Genomic DNA, 15,148 nt, shown 5'->3' with positions numbered 1-15,148 from the left:
CACATTAATTTCTTCTTTTCAAATGTCATAAGTATTTAACCACTTACATTACTGTTTTGTTCCATTCTGTCACAACCCGATGTGATTTTTGTGCCAAATATTTTACTTCAGTGTAATAACTGGACAGAAAAACAACCTTGAGCACAAAACTGCAGTTTCATATGCAGATGCATCTATTAAACTGCAAACCTCATTTAGTGCTCCTTGAGGCATTTGATTTATGTTTAGTCCAAAAATTTAAAATGATGATAGTATTAAATGAAACACTTGACAATACTGATTAGCCTATAAATAAGCTGTTTATGGTGGTATTTACTTCAGTAAAATACCTTACATAAATTTTTCAAACTAATAAAGAACTTCACAAGAGAACATTCTCATGTTCAGGGAAAGAAAATTTAAGCTGAGTTCCACACCAAAAAAAAAAAAAAAAAAAAAAAAAAGCCTAACTACAATTTTCAGGTGTGTTTGTTTGACAAAGGATCCTTGGCTGTCTGTTCTGTAGCAGTCTGCTTTTTCTTGATTTCAGGCCAAAGGCTAAAAGGGAAGCAGATTGAAGTACCTTCTCCTTACCAGTCTCTGCATGTTAAGGTTGAGGTGCATTGAGGAAGTGTGGACAAACTTGCTGCTCCCTGTGCCATAATTTTTCCATTGGAAGGAAAGATTTCAGTGTCTGCGCTTTGGCATCTTTGTTCAGTATGAAAATAACTTAAGTATTTAAGTTAGACTATTAAGACATGCTGGCAGTATAATAAAGGCCCTGCACTGACTGAATGATAGCAATCTCTAGGTCTGCTCTTCTGAAAAATCCACACCCCTGAGCAATTTAGCTATGCCAATCTAACCTGCAACATAGATGCAGCTAAGTTAATGGAAGAATGCTCCCATCAACCTTCCAACTGTCATTCTGGGAGGTGGTGTTCCTACGCAGACAGAAAATCTCCTTCCATTGCTATGTGCTGTGTCTACACTATATGGTTGTGCAAGCATAGCTACGGTGTCATAGATATGCCATTATAGTCCCCATAGTGTAGACATACCCCAAGTCTCTGCTTCATGAGCTGACAGTGTCTCAGATGGTGGCTTTGATCTACAGAGGCCACAGATTTCACTTATCTTTTGGCTATTCTGTATAGTTTCATCTTACTAACTGAAAAATGAGACCCCAATTCAAATCTAAAGCAGTGGTGTTTGTGGTCGGTGTGAACTGGATTCTGTTTTTTCTAACTCAGGTATTGATTCAGAAGGACATGCAGCTAATTTTGTTGAAACAGAACAAATTGTACATTACAATGGGAGCAAAGCTTCATTTGTCCAGGTAAATTCAGTGGCTTATCAGAATGGATTGCGTGACTAGCTTAAGTTCAGCTGGCAAGTCTTCTTTTCTTGTCTGCCCAAAACCTGATGTTACATTTAACAAGAAAACACAAGTTAAAATATAGATGTCAGGAAGGTGTAATGAACAAGAACATGAAATTGCATTTGTCATTGAAGTATCTGTTTCCTTTGTTTTCCAGACCCGTGGATCAATTCCTTTTTTCTGGTCACAGAGACCAAACCTCAAGTATAAGCCAAAGCCACAGATCAGCAAAGTAGTAAATCATGTATGTGTGTTTTCTTGGATGTGTGGGGGTAAATTGGATAGAATGTGGTAATAAACGTAACATTCCTGCTCCTTCTCATTAACATACAGTATGCCATTTAAATCTGTTCTTAAAATAAAAGTCAAACATTACCTTTAAAGTTGAAGTAGCAAGAGGCTTGGGCCAGCATACTAGTCTTTTTATCCAGGGAGTCTTTGGCTCAAAGCTTGAATGAGGTCATAACTATAAATGAGTGCAGTAGTCTCTTCCTGGTTCTCATTTGTGTATAGTGATAAAAACCACTGCACTATTTGGCACAACTAGTAGTTTATACAAGAGAAGCCCAAGACTGTTGCAGATGAGAGCTGAGGCACATTGGCAAAGTGGAGTGCAGATATTTGCCTCATTGAGCACCGCAGTCTCATCGAGAAAACGACTTGGGCTGTTACATTAAGGGGTTCTTGTAATGTAGTAATTTTACTGAACTACAGAGCTGTGCATCTCTAAAGTCCCGTGATGTCACTTTTTTTCCCTTTTGTTTTCTAGATGGATGGCTTCCAAAGACATTTTGACTCTCAGATAATTAGCTATGGAAAACAAATGATTGTTAATTTGGTATGTCTTTAATTATTCTGCTTAGTTAAATTGTTTGCCTCTCCTTTTTAAAGAAATGTGAATGATTGGTATTACAATTTCATTTTTCACAGGTTAACCAGAAGGGCTCAGAGAAGCCTCTTGAACAAACATTTGCAAAAATGGTTAACAGCTTGGGAAATGGAATGGTCAGGTACATGTGAACTGAAATTATGATACATATGTGTGTATAGTACATCTCTGGCTCCTTTTAACAAACTTAAATGAAAAGTGTCATCAAATTGGTCCTGGAGGCCCTTATAAGATAAGTTAACTTGCATGAGAATTACATTTTTTTAAATACACATTGATACTGCATTGCAGGAAAAGGACATGTTCCCTGCCAGAACAGTTTGCAATCCAACTGGAAATGATGGGCATAGGGTGCATGTGAAGGGAATTGAGAGACAGGACAGCAGCATAAAAAGAAGGGAGGATGAGGGTTACAGTAATAAGAGCGCGTAGTTTTGGCTAGTGGTATGTCTTGAAAGTTCTGCTTGTTTCTTTGAAGGGCAGATGAGTGTTTATTGACTTCATGGAAGAAATGTGCTTCCAGGATGAAAGAGGTGAGGCATTGCAGACCAAGGGGTTCCTGGTGTGAAGTCACTTAGAAAAAAGACACCAAGACAAGGTTATTAGGCGTGCAGCCTAAATGGAGCGTATGGGCCACAGGAGTGTGGAAAGCAAATAAATTATTATTAAATGTTCATGATTGCAGAAGTTGCAGGTGCATGTACAGTTTAACAGTGGTGATTCATCATTTTAAAATAGTAATCTTCACTTATTGACTTGCTTTCTTTAACCTTGTTCTTGAATATGGAGAGAATAATATGGATTTTCCACAAATCTTAAATTTTTTATTTTTTTCATCCCAGAGATTCTGCTGCAAGGGACTTAGACATTTGTTGGTTTCAGAAGTTCCTAACAAGTTGCCCTCTAGCATGAATGCATAATTCTTAATGACTTCTGTGGAAGCTGCACATGCACATTTAAGGGCAAAGTTTAGCCTTGAATGCAGTTAATCTTATATAGCATGCATTTGCATTGAATTTTTAGTTGTTTCACATCAATCAATCCTCATTTTATAAGGCTCTTACGGAAGGACAGGGAATTAGATCACTCACATTTATCTGTGCCTTGCTGCCCTCCGGCCCTTCCAGCAGTTGCAGTACTTTTGCTGTAGATTTGCATATTTACTCATACATGTTGGTTTGCGAAGAGGAGGACATGTCTTTAAGAGCACTTCCAGTGGAGAGTTTCTGTTCAGTTTTCAAAGCTGGTATTGATTACATCTTTAAGAGAGAAATGACTTGTGGGATTCCTTGCACTACTTTCTGTAGAACTAGAAGCCATTTTGCAGAAACTGAAGTGTAAAATCCTATCTCTGGCCTGTGTTTTTTTTTTTCCCAGTAGTAAATTCTGCAGATGTTAACGTTTAAAAAATTCATGGTAAAAGTCCTATTTTTTAGCAAAAAATAGGGTTTTGCTACTTTAATTGCATGGCATGGCATTTACCTGCCATCAGTAATCATTCACATTTATGAATGCCACCTCCAGTCCTGCACAAACTGTCTAGAAAAGCCTTTAATAAAAAAAGAAAAACAACAACACACACAGTCCCCTCCTCTAAGAATCTTACTCCTGTTTAGGGTGACCAGATGTCCTGTTTTTAAAGGGACAATCCTGTTTTTGGGGACTTTTTCTTATATAGGCGCCCATTGCCCCCCCCCCCCCAACCCCTGTCCCATTTTTTCACAGTTGCTATCTGGTAACCCCACTCCTGTTGTCTACCACAAAGGTATATGTTTGCAGCCTGAACTTGATTAATTTCTCTCCCCTTGTTGGATCTCCTCTTAGCCTCTTTGTATAGATTCTAAATTCTTATAACTCTGACTCTGTTTTCAATTTCCTATTTGGAAATGAGCATCCTGTTGCCATTAATTGATGGGTGTTGGGTTTTTTGTTTTTTCTTTTTTGCTGGGGTGGGGGTTATTTGCTAGTGCTTGCTGCTATTTGATATTTGACCCCTTACTGCCAGTTTACTGAATTTTGCCAAACTTCTCATCGTGGCCCACCTGCTTTTGTCCTATTTCTGCCTTTCTCCTCTTCTAACGTTCCCATACTCCTCCCATCATCCTGTCTCATCGCCCATCCATTCCTTTGAACATTATATGCTAGCCTCATCTCTTTGCCTAATACATTCATAGCTTTTTAAACTACATACAAAGCAGAAAGCGGCTTAGAAAAAAGGATGGGCAGATGGACCTGCATTTGCTTTCTTCCCCATGTTGTCTTGTAAATATGGTAAATGAACACCTTGGATTGTAAGCACTTCAGGACAGGGACCATGTCTTTTTAGTTAGGTTGCCATGCACACTTATAGTACTATATAAACAGTAAATGAGCACTGATGGCTGAATCAATCCCTGGTATTCACAGGTGATCCTTTAAATAGAATTAACAATTAAAAACTATACTACTCAGTAACTGCACTGGTCTACTGCAGAAGATCCAAACCATGATTCCCATTCCAGGTTGATATCCTAGTCCACAAAGCATGAATGTGTTGCCATGGCAATATTTGGAGGGAGGAGGAGAGAATGTTACACCTCCACACAGACACACACTCCTTTTAATGAGGAGGGCATTGTTGGGCGCCAAATGGAGTTACATTAGGAAATGGTGCCAGGAGAGAGAAGCCTTTCCTTAAGACTCCAGCTGAGGCATGAAACCCACTTCCCTGCACCCTTTTGGGAAAAAGATATTTAGACTGAAGTGATTTTGTAAAATATTAGTGAACATGTGCTTCCTTATCCTGCTTCCAGAGTAGTAGGATCATCTAGATCAGTGGTTCTCAATCAGGAGTCCGGGGCCCCCTTGGGGGCCATGGACAGATTTCAGGGAGTCTGCCAAGCAGAGCCAGCATTAGACTCGCTTGGGTCCAGGACAGAAAGCTGAAGCCCCACCGCATGGGGCTGAAGCCCAAGGCCTTGAGCCCCACCACCTGGGGCTGAAGCCAAAGCTTGAACAGCTTAGCTTCACAGGAGCCCCTGTGGCATGGGGCCACAGGCAGTTGCCCTGCTTGTTACCCCCTAACACAGGCCCTGGCTTTTATATGCTGAAAACTAGTTGTGTCACAGGTGGGCCGTGGAGTTTTTATAGCATGTTGGGAGGGCCTCAGAAAGAAAAAGTTTGAGAACCCCTGATCTAAAGGAGTGCAGAAATTTGCATCCTTAAAATGTGCAATGTGATATTTCGGAAGAGGACAGAAATGCAGGAAACATGTCCTTTGATATTTGTGGAACCCAGTTTTAAAGAATTGCTCTTAAATTTTGGCTGATGTTGGGAAATCTTAATTGAAGATCATTTCTCTGCACTTCAATATTTATTACTCTTTTTCTTTTGAAAAAATTAGCTTTTTAAAAATACAACTGTACTGTGATCTCTTCAGATCAGTGAAGAGTGTCGTGAATTTATTTTATCAGATGTGCTTGTCTCTGAATAGATATATAGCATTTGACTTCCATAAAGAATGCAGTCGAATGAGGTGGGACCGACTCCAGCTCTTGATGGATCAACTTGCAGAACAACAAGATGAGTTTAGGTAATCTCTATATAGCACTACGTGGACATCTTGTGGTGGCTAGCGTAAAGTGATAGATTGTTAGATGCCCAGCAGATCCATAGAGCAGAATCTATATCCTCAAAAGTAGATCACTTTCTCATATGGATTCTGTGGCCCTGAGTTGAAGATGCATATGCAAATAAGATAAAGATTACAGGGTGGAGTCTGCAGATATCTTTGTGTGACCTCACTCCTGCTCAGCAACAAAGTAGAGGCCTTAATGTGGTTTATAATGCAATCACTCACCATGATTTTGGTTCTGAGAGTAGTTGCAGCCAACTAAACTGAAGGAGAATTAAATTTGTCCCTTTTGGTGAAGGGATGAGGGATAAATACAAGTTTGCCTATTACATGTGAATGAGAAATTACCAAGCACAACTGCTTATCTGTTTTCAGTGTGGTAACTTCAAATGCAGTGTTAATGCCATATGTGAGCAACCAGACACCAATCCTTCCTGATGTGTTTTTTTTTAAATATTTTTTTGGATTCACAAAAGAGTAGCAAACACCCAACTTGATTTAATATCCTTTCCCCTAGTAAGTTATTTCATATACAAAATGAATTTGTGTGATCTATATGAACAATTGTTGCTTAATGCATTAGTCTTTATTTTATTATTCACTGCTCATAGATGTACAGGTTAGGGAGGGAAAACTATTTACCTTGTTCTGCTTCTTTGAAGATATCATCACCACCGTTTGGGTCTCAAGTCTACAGCATGAGGCAGACCAGGAACTCCTATATCTAGTGTTTTGAGGGCTAAACCCCCATTTCCACACACATGGTTGTCTTCCCCTGTAATGTGAGGAACAGCTCGCTCAAACCTCTGCCAGTTCCATTTATGAATGAAAGCTTGAACCATTGATGTAGGCTGACCTAAATCCCTCACTCTGTAGGGATAGTACAAACCAAACATGCTCCTGAGCATATAAAAACCTGAAAAGGAGCAGCCCCTAAAATCTGAGAGGAGGTGAACAGATAAGAATCAAAGAAGCAGAATGGGCAAGTAATTTTGTCTTTAAAATACCAGCTGTATAGGATTCTCAACCCTAGAATGAGTAACTGAGAAATGTCTTAAAACTAGTAATACACTGTAGCACATAGCACACTATGTAGGCACGTGTCAAAACCAATCAGCTTTCTTTAAATAAAGGACAGGAACTGATGTATCTCAAAATAAGGCATTAAAGTTATTTGATTTGTTTTATGAGGAGTCCTCAAAGTATAGTTAACACTAGGGAGTTGGAGAGTTTGGGCTCTCTTGAAAATCAGATTCTGCAGGCCTGAGACAAAGAAGCAGCATTCTTCTCTAGAGGCTGAAGCCAAGTCTTTTTGTAATTGTGTAGTGTAAGGATTGTGTTATTACCATGCACACATCATGACTACAACGTACTTGAAAGTGGAAGTGGAACCAGCTCTTCCTCCGATAGGTAATACCAAGGTTCATAGCAACTGCAAGCTAAGTTATTGAAGTGTGTAATGCAGTAGGATAACCATTTAGACAAAAGCTTATGCCGAAATAAATTTTTTAGTCTCTAAGGTGCCACGGGGACTTATCATTATCATTGTTTTTGCTGATAGTCTATCCCGGCTACCACTCTGAAACCATTTAGACACTGTTTCTGATAATGCTGTGCATTCACTATCTGTTATTGGAAGAAAAGGATAAATAATATGTCATCAAATATACTTAAACACAAATGGCAAAGAATTTAACTTGGGGAAAGATTGTTTGGGGTAACTAAAAAAAAAAACCTGTTATAAAGTGTGCAATCATAGACTATATTTTGAAGTGGATTATTTTAGGTACCTATTTATATACACATTTAAATGTATCGTGGATCTTAGTTATTTTCTAGTTGATTCTGATGGTAAAGTGGTGACTCAGCAGGAAGGAATATTCCGCAGTAATTGCATGGACTGCCTGGACCGGACTAATGTGATTCAGAGCCTATTAGCGCGTCGTTCTCTGCAAGCACAGCTGCAGGTCAAGATTTTTTCTAGTTTGTTTTTGTTTTTTCAAAACTCTCTCTCTCTGGGGGAGGGGGAGGATGAGTTGTCTGTCAGGGATTAAGTACAACTAAAGTTTGTAGTAGCTTGCACTCATAAATAGCTTTAGTACTTAAAGACCTGATAGAAATTAAAGTGTACTGTCCAACTTTTAGCTGGAAGAAAAAGCTATGTCCTACATAAACTTAAGTACTGACATCCTCTGAGTTAATATTGAATTGTAGTGTGTTTTTTGTTCTAGAGGTTAGGTGTTCTACATGTTGGACAGAGAATTGAAGAACAAGCAGAATTTGAAAAAATCTACAAAAATGGTAGGTTTGTCTTTAAAGTTAAATTACTTTTTTTCAAATAAGGACCCATCAGCATTTTTTAGAGGAAAACCGACATAATTCTGTTTCTCTGTTCATAGCATGGGCTGATAATGCAAATGCTTGTGCCAAACAATATGCTGGAACTGGTGCCTTAAAGACAGACTACACAAGGCAAGTTAGAGATGGTTCTGTTTTGAGGACAATGCATTTTTGTAACTTAATTATCTACCGATTTGATATTTCAATTTTCCAGACACACATTAATATTACCAGCTTACATGTTAACTACCTCTTACTAGAAAAATTCAGCCTATGACAACATGATATAATAAACAGTAATATACCTTTTGTAGTTTAAAAAAAACATGAAGAGTCAGGAAATAAAATCAATATGTGTTTATAAAATATTCCATCTTGTTTTATTGCATGATGGAAAACTGAGTCTCTGAGGAACCATTTTCCTGACTTTACTCTCAGATCTTTCCACCCTTTCTTAAAAGATATTTTTTTCATAAAAATCTGTTGCCTATAGGAGTTAGACATTGCAGAGGCAGCACTAGACAGTTGCATCTTTGTCCTTAAGTATAAATAGAAACTTGATATGATTTTTATGATTCTTTCAGGTTTGTATTAACACTGAACATCACTTGGTATAACTTTCTGCTTTCAATTTGCAAACAAATTAATTCTAATATGCTCATAAAACCACTTTTTGTTTTACAGAACTGGGAAGAGAACTCAGTGGGGCCTAATAATGGATGGATGGAACTCATTAATACGTTACTATAAGAACAACTTTTCTGATGGATTTAGACAAGTAAGCTGGGTTTTTTTTCTTTTGCAGATAGGTACTTAGTCATAATTGCTATGCGTTTTAACTCTGTATGTTTATTACAGGATGCTATCGATCTGTTTCTTGGAAATTATTCAGTGGATGAAGTAGAGTCTGTCAGCCCTCTACATATACAGAAGGACTGGAAGTTCTTGGCTGTAAGGATTTTTTTTTAATAAGCTTTGATTCACACTTTTGGAAACTAAATGCTTTGTTTGTTTTATTTGCTTTAGTAAACCTAAGCAGTTTGTTTATGTAGGGCCATTTGTGTCTTCTGGTCCTGTTTTTTATGGTAGCCATTTACGGGAGGACTGAATCCAGAACATGAGCCATGACACAAAGGGAGCCTCTCTCAGACATGCAATTGGAAGGAAAGGGTCTCTTTGGCCAGTTGTCCCTACTAGAAAGATTGGGATTCTTCTTGGATCTCTTGCTTTATCTGTTCAGTAAGAAAAGTGGAAAGGGATAACCATTTTTAAAGTAATAAGAGCCATCGTTGATCTAAAAAAAATCATAAAGATGTCATCTCACAACATCGAATGTTGTATGCAGGCAAATACTGGTTTCTGTTCTCTTCGATGTCAGTGCCAAGATAGTCAGGAAGGGGAGGCTAAACAGTAATTGGTTTTCAGAACTGCAGTTATGACTAAAATGGTCACCGTAGTGCACATGTGGGAAATGCAGAAAGTAGTATGGAGAATACCTACACTGACCCCTTCTGTTTTATACACTGACTACACAAGTGGGATAGATTAACACTGGAGACTTATAGAGGGTTGTTCAAATACCCAACCAGAACTAATGAACTTGATCTTTCAGTGAGCCTAAACAGGCAGAAACCAAGCATATTATCCTTAATCGTAAATATACAGTTAAAGCATTATTTAGATTAGCTCTAAAACTCAGAAGGAGACTGTTTTACCAAATCAGGACATCAAAGAAATGATGTAACTTTACCTGCTACAACTTGAATTATAAATATAATTTATTGAAGGAAATAATCAATACAATCGTATATTTCCTTTTTTAATTCTGTTTTTCTTCTTCCTCAGTTGCCTATTATTATGGTCGTTGCTTTCTCAATGTGCATTATCTGTTTGCTTATGGCTGGTAAGTCACTATTTGGCCTACATTTGCAAAATTCACTTGCAGGCATACACTTCAGATGTTGGAAGCTATTCACTGGGTATGTGCTTATGAGTTATGAGATACTCAAGTCATACCTCTAACCATACAACCTGGAACTATGCTTTTCTGGGTCAGGCCTGGTCAGGTCAGTACTTGGAGGAGAAAACTCAGATGCTACAGAAAGTAGTGCTGGACATTCAGCAGATGGCACTCTTCCCTCTGTTGAATCAATGTTACAGCAGGATATTATGAGTAATCGCTTCTCCTTAACATGATGATTGAATCAGGTATAAAATTGTTAGTTAATAATTCTATGGCACTTCTTAAAGGAGTAGAATTGATCACGCTGACATCCACACCAACCCCTTATTTAGGTTATATTCCGCTTCCTTGAAACTCTCCCCCTCTATTTCACTTGAATAAGGTATTCATTTGGAGTATCTCTACGTTTTGAGGGGTTGGGAGAGACCAGCGGCAGCAAATCTCAGAACCTGGGTCTGCAGACTTTGACTCATGCTATGGCACTAAAAATAGCAATGTAGATGTTCCTGCTTGGGCTGGAGTTTGGTCTCTGAGGCTCACCTGCCTTGCTGGGTTTCAGTACCCAAACAGGAACATTTACATTACTGTATTTTAGCACCATAGTGGGAATCCCGTGAAACTGAGTCTGTTGACCTGGGCTCTGAAACTTATTGTCACGTGGCTGCTTTTTTTGCAGTGTAGACGTACCCTTAATGACCTACATTCCTGTGTTGGTATGTGCTGTTAAATCTGGGGTTCTCAAACTGGGGGTCATGACCCCTCAGGGGGTTGTGAGATTACATAGGGCTCATGGGCTGTCTGCCTCCACCCCAGAACCCTGCTTGGCCTCCAGCATTTGTAATGATGTTAAATATAAAAAATATGTGTTTTAATTTATAAGAGGGATCACACTCGGAGGCTTGCTGTGTAAAATGGGTCACCAGTACAAAAGTTTGAGAAACGTTAAGTGGTTACCAATCCTACCCTTTTTGCTTAGAGACTGACAGCATTTCAGTGGCAGGGAAGGTGTTTGCTATATAGGTTGTAAATCAGTATTTGTTATGAAATTGCTTTGGAATCTCTCTTAAGGTCTGTGTGAATGGCTAAAAATTGACAATGTAAATTAGCCTTTGCTTAACAGCAGAACATTAGTTTCCAAGCTAGGAAACTCTCAGAAGGAAATATACAGTACAAAATAACAGGCTGTAGTATATGAGAAGCTGATCTGAAATTTCAGTTCTTGATAAAAGCTTCCTTATGAGCACTTTGATAACTATTTTATTGTCACGCTAAACATGCTCTCTCCACTATTTATTGAAAATGACTTACTATAATGTTTATCTGATTACAGGTGATACATGGACTGAGACACTGGCTTACGTGCTTTTCTGGGGAACTGCAAGCTTTGGAACTTTAGCTATCATCTTTTATAATGGCAAGGATTTTGTAGATGCACCAAAACTGGTCCAAAAAGAGAAGATGGACTGAATTTGTGTGTGTGGAAAGCAGCTTAGCATGGAGGACTCCTCAAGCCATACTTGGAGTCTCTACTGACCTGCTTTCCACACCAACTAGTGGTCATTCTAGCTTTCATCTTTACGGAGAGAAAAAGTAAACAGTGTCCTTCACTTGGTGGTGGGAATTTTACAGCTGAGATCTGGTTTTACAGTCTTAGTCACAATGATCTTTGGAATATTGCATTAATTGAGGAGGTTGCACTCATCACAAGATAACTTACAGGTAAAAGCCAAAATATCCATGTTGTCTGTGGAGTATTGTAGGATTTGAACTGGCTTTCTATGCTGACAGACCAGCAGGGCAGTTTCATTCAAACATGATCTCATAATCTTAACACAGATCTCTGATTCTGTTCATGTGTCCCCATATCCAGCTGTGGCAGTATTAGTAATATAGTCACATCATGTTCTTTGAGCTAATATAGCATCTTACTAACAAGTTTTTTTCATTCTAGACTTTCATGTGGGTTTCATTTGTCATAAAAGCAGTCACTGTTAGCGCGAGTCCTTTGCATATTTTCATTAGGGTCGAGACTCATATCTTACTGTTTCTATCGAAGTGCAAGTCTTCTGTTCTGCCTCATCTGGGACTGATGCAATATTCTATTAAATCATTGGGAGGATGAGTTATCGGTGGACGTTTCTGAAGTTGCGAATGTCTTGCACTACCTGACTACTACAGTCTTCAGATGACTTATTACAGCTAGACAGCAATTTAAGTGTGGTGCAGAAGTTTCAAATTAGGCTGTCTTTTTTTTAAGATTTAAATGAAATCAAAGAATGTAAAACTTCTTTACTGTGTTTATTAACCCTCATGCTAAAGGTCCAAAGTATTCCATAGTTAAAGAATAGTAACAATGTAGAAGGTACACCTCATTGTTTTGCCAGTCACCTGCTTCTGTACCTTTTGGTTATGTAGGGATAACCTGTGGCAGAAAGAATACAAATCTTTGAGGTGACAGTCTTCTGCTAAATTCCATGTTTGCACTTGGGCGAAGCAGCAGCAGCTTGCTTTTCATGCATGATAAAACTCTAAAGATTAAGCTATGAAAAGAATTTGTTCCGATTATCAGTAAATATGTCTTTAAATTTAGTGCTTCCAATCTACATAAAATAGCTAATCTGAATCAAGGACCAGTTTTAAACTATTTTGTCACGTGTTTTATGATTTATGTTCAAAACCAGACATGAAATTTGCTTACAGCACTGTGCATTGTTCAATATTTCCTGTAAATACGGTTGTATATCCAGATTGCAATTATGAAGATTAAATATTAGAAAAAATGTAGAATATTAGGGTTAGCACGGTTGTCATTAATGCCCTAGAACACAAAACACTGCATCATCAGTGTTTTCATTGTGCTATGATTGAAAATATGTACAGTTTTTTGCAATAACTGTTCATTTTAACCTTGAATGTTTCTGGAGGCCTCTTTGGGTTTTGTTAAACTTTACTTGTTCATAAGCACTAGTAATAAAAATGCAGAGTACCTGTTTGCTTTTAGATACCACAATGGAAATACCATTTGACAGTTTTACTGAGAAATTCTCTGTAACTTAATCTCAGACGTCAACTCCATAATGGGAAAGGAAGTATAAGAACTCTATAGTTAAATATTTAAATAATGGTTTGTAAGCCTCATTGGCAGGTAATTTGAAACTTAGCTCAGCTGTCTTACAGTCTGTATCTAAATCTTTCCGTGCATCTCCCATTAAGAGTTTGTTGCAACAAAGACCAAACCTGGACTGCTACTATAACCACACTGCAAGAACTAGAGTAATGTAGGTTTTGAGACTTGGAAGGGCATCTGTATTCCAGTGCTTTGCAAGGAGATTGTATTTCTAAGTTCACATATGGTGTACTCATAAATGACAATAAAACTTTAATCTTTCTTTTCTAGATCCTGACAGTTCTGTTTCTGTATTTTAGTTGAAGGGTTAAAAAAATTCAAACTTTAAAAATGTTTTTTTGGAAACTGCTGATCATCAGAAAGGTACATTCTGAGTCATTAATCTGTAAATACAAAATTAAAGGCCTTCTATTTTTATACTTAATCCACTAAAAGTTTAGTTTAACACTAAGATTTTAATTAGCATAATATTTTCCATTTCCCTCTGCCAAGTATGGATTTTTGGCTTTCTGAAAAAAGAAGTGTTTGGGAGACAAAGGAGAAGTTTAGAAATAAGACCTGAAGTTAGACTCCCTACTTGAGTCTATTATTTGTCCCTCCCTTTACAAGGCAGCTTAGACCACTGTTCTTGATTGACTCAGAGTGTTAGACACATGAGGTGAAGACTGCACATCTTATTCGTCAGATAAACTGCTACGGTAGTGGTATTACAATCAGCTCCTTCTATATTTGCTTTAATTACTTTTTTGTATCCTCAAAATTAGAGGAATGGTAGACTGCCAAGATATCATATCTATCAGAAACCTGCTAGAAACAGATTCCTGAAGAGAGAGGTGCACTCTCATGTATATACTCCAAATATTCAGAAAAGGATATTTCTGAACTCTGAATCTCAACTTTTGGCAGACTTAGGACTCTAGCCCTTAAATTTACATGAGACCAAGTGTACATTCATATCAAGATGATACTGAACTAGCAATTACTAGATGATAGTTCTGTTATCTCAGCCACCCTTTTCAAAAATGGCAAAGGAGGGACAGAAAGTGTGTCAAGGTGAAGATAGTATATGTGAGCTGTACATCAAAAAGAAAAAGTCTGTAATTCATTGAAAACAGGCACATCTGAATGAATAGCAGCCTTTTGTTTGTTTGTTTCCAGCTTGATGGTACAAATGCACCTTAAGAACACCACACTGTCTAGCTACTACTATGTAGCAAATTTAAATGGGGGTACTGAAATGCATCCAACTCTCCACTGTAGAGTAGCAGCTTAATTGCACATCATTTAAAAAGTAGGGGAAAAGGGAATTTTGGTTAACAAGTCTTTCTTTAAAAATGCCAGAGCCTCTACTGCCAATACAAAGTAGCTAAGATCTTGGTTTTTTGTTTGTTTGAAGTATCATGCTTAACTAAAGGCACAGAGCTGAAGTGGAAATATGTCAATATTTTATTCAAAGTCCCTTTTATTTGTTAAATGCTGATTGTGGAATACTCATCTTTACCGTCATGGAAACAATTACATATTTTCTTTCAGTTGGCACTGAGTGATGTTATAGGGTGACCACACATACTGTTTTGGCTGGGACAGTCTTTTTTTGAGCCTAGTCCTGGATGTCCTGACTATTTTTTGGCAAAACTGGGCATTTCCCCTGTTTGCTTTTTCACATGGGACAAATGCCCAGTTTTGGCGCAAAAAAAAAAAAAAAGTCAGAATGTTGTATCAGGCAAGCACTAACCCCAAGTGCCTCAGGCTGATAACCCCACAAGTGGCAGGGCTTGGGCTGACAGCCCCACAGAGGAGAGGGGTGTCATTTTCATGTTGGTAGATAATGGTCTATATCAACAGGGGCACCATAT

The 15,148-nt window shown here is 38.1% G+C and overlaps 1 protein-coding gene across 1 annotated transcript in view; it reads left to right on the top strand.

The window, feature by feature from the left end:
- The window catches only part of SACM1L (SAC1 like phosphatidylinositide phosphatase), a 53,987-nt gene extending 40,426 nt beyond the window's left edge, over positions 1-13,561 (top strand). The window contains exons 9-20 of the mRNA XM_032803196.2: positions 1,233-1,318; positions 1,518-1,604; positions 2,130-2,198; positions 2,291-2,370; positions 5,722-5,820; positions 7,691-7,829; positions 8,094-8,163; positions 8,262-8,334; positions 8,887-8,980; positions 9,061-9,153; positions 10,048-10,105; positions 11,496-13,561. Coding sequence (XP_032659087.1) covers positions 1,233-1,318; positions 1,518-1,604; positions 2,130-2,198; positions 2,291-2,370; positions 5,722-5,820; positions 7,691-7,829; positions 8,094-8,163; positions 8,262-8,334; positions 8,887-8,980; positions 9,061-9,153; positions 10,048-10,105; positions 11,496-11,632 — 1,085 coding nt within the window. The 3' untranslated portion in view covers positions 11,633-13,561. The remainder of the gene's footprint in view (positions 1-1,232; positions 1,319-1,517; positions 1,605-2,129; positions 2,199-2,290; positions 2,371-5,721; positions 5,821-7,690; positions 7,830-8,093; positions 8,164-8,261; positions 8,335-8,886; positions 8,981-9,060; positions 9,154-10,047; positions 10,106-11,495) is intronic.
- Positions 13,562-15,148: the final 1,587 nt, after the last annotated feature.

The sequence above is a fragment of the Chelonoidis abingdonii genome, chromosome 2 (assembly GCF_003597395.2).
Source record: "Chelonoidis abingdonii isolate Lonesome George chromosome 2, CheloAbing_2.0, whole genome shotgun sequence".
In the NCBI taxonomy this organism is placed as follows: Eukaryota; Metazoa; Chordata; order Testudines; family Testudinidae; genus Chelonoidis; species Chelonoidis abingdonii.
This window is presented reverse-complemented; position numbering and strand designations above follow the sequence as displayed.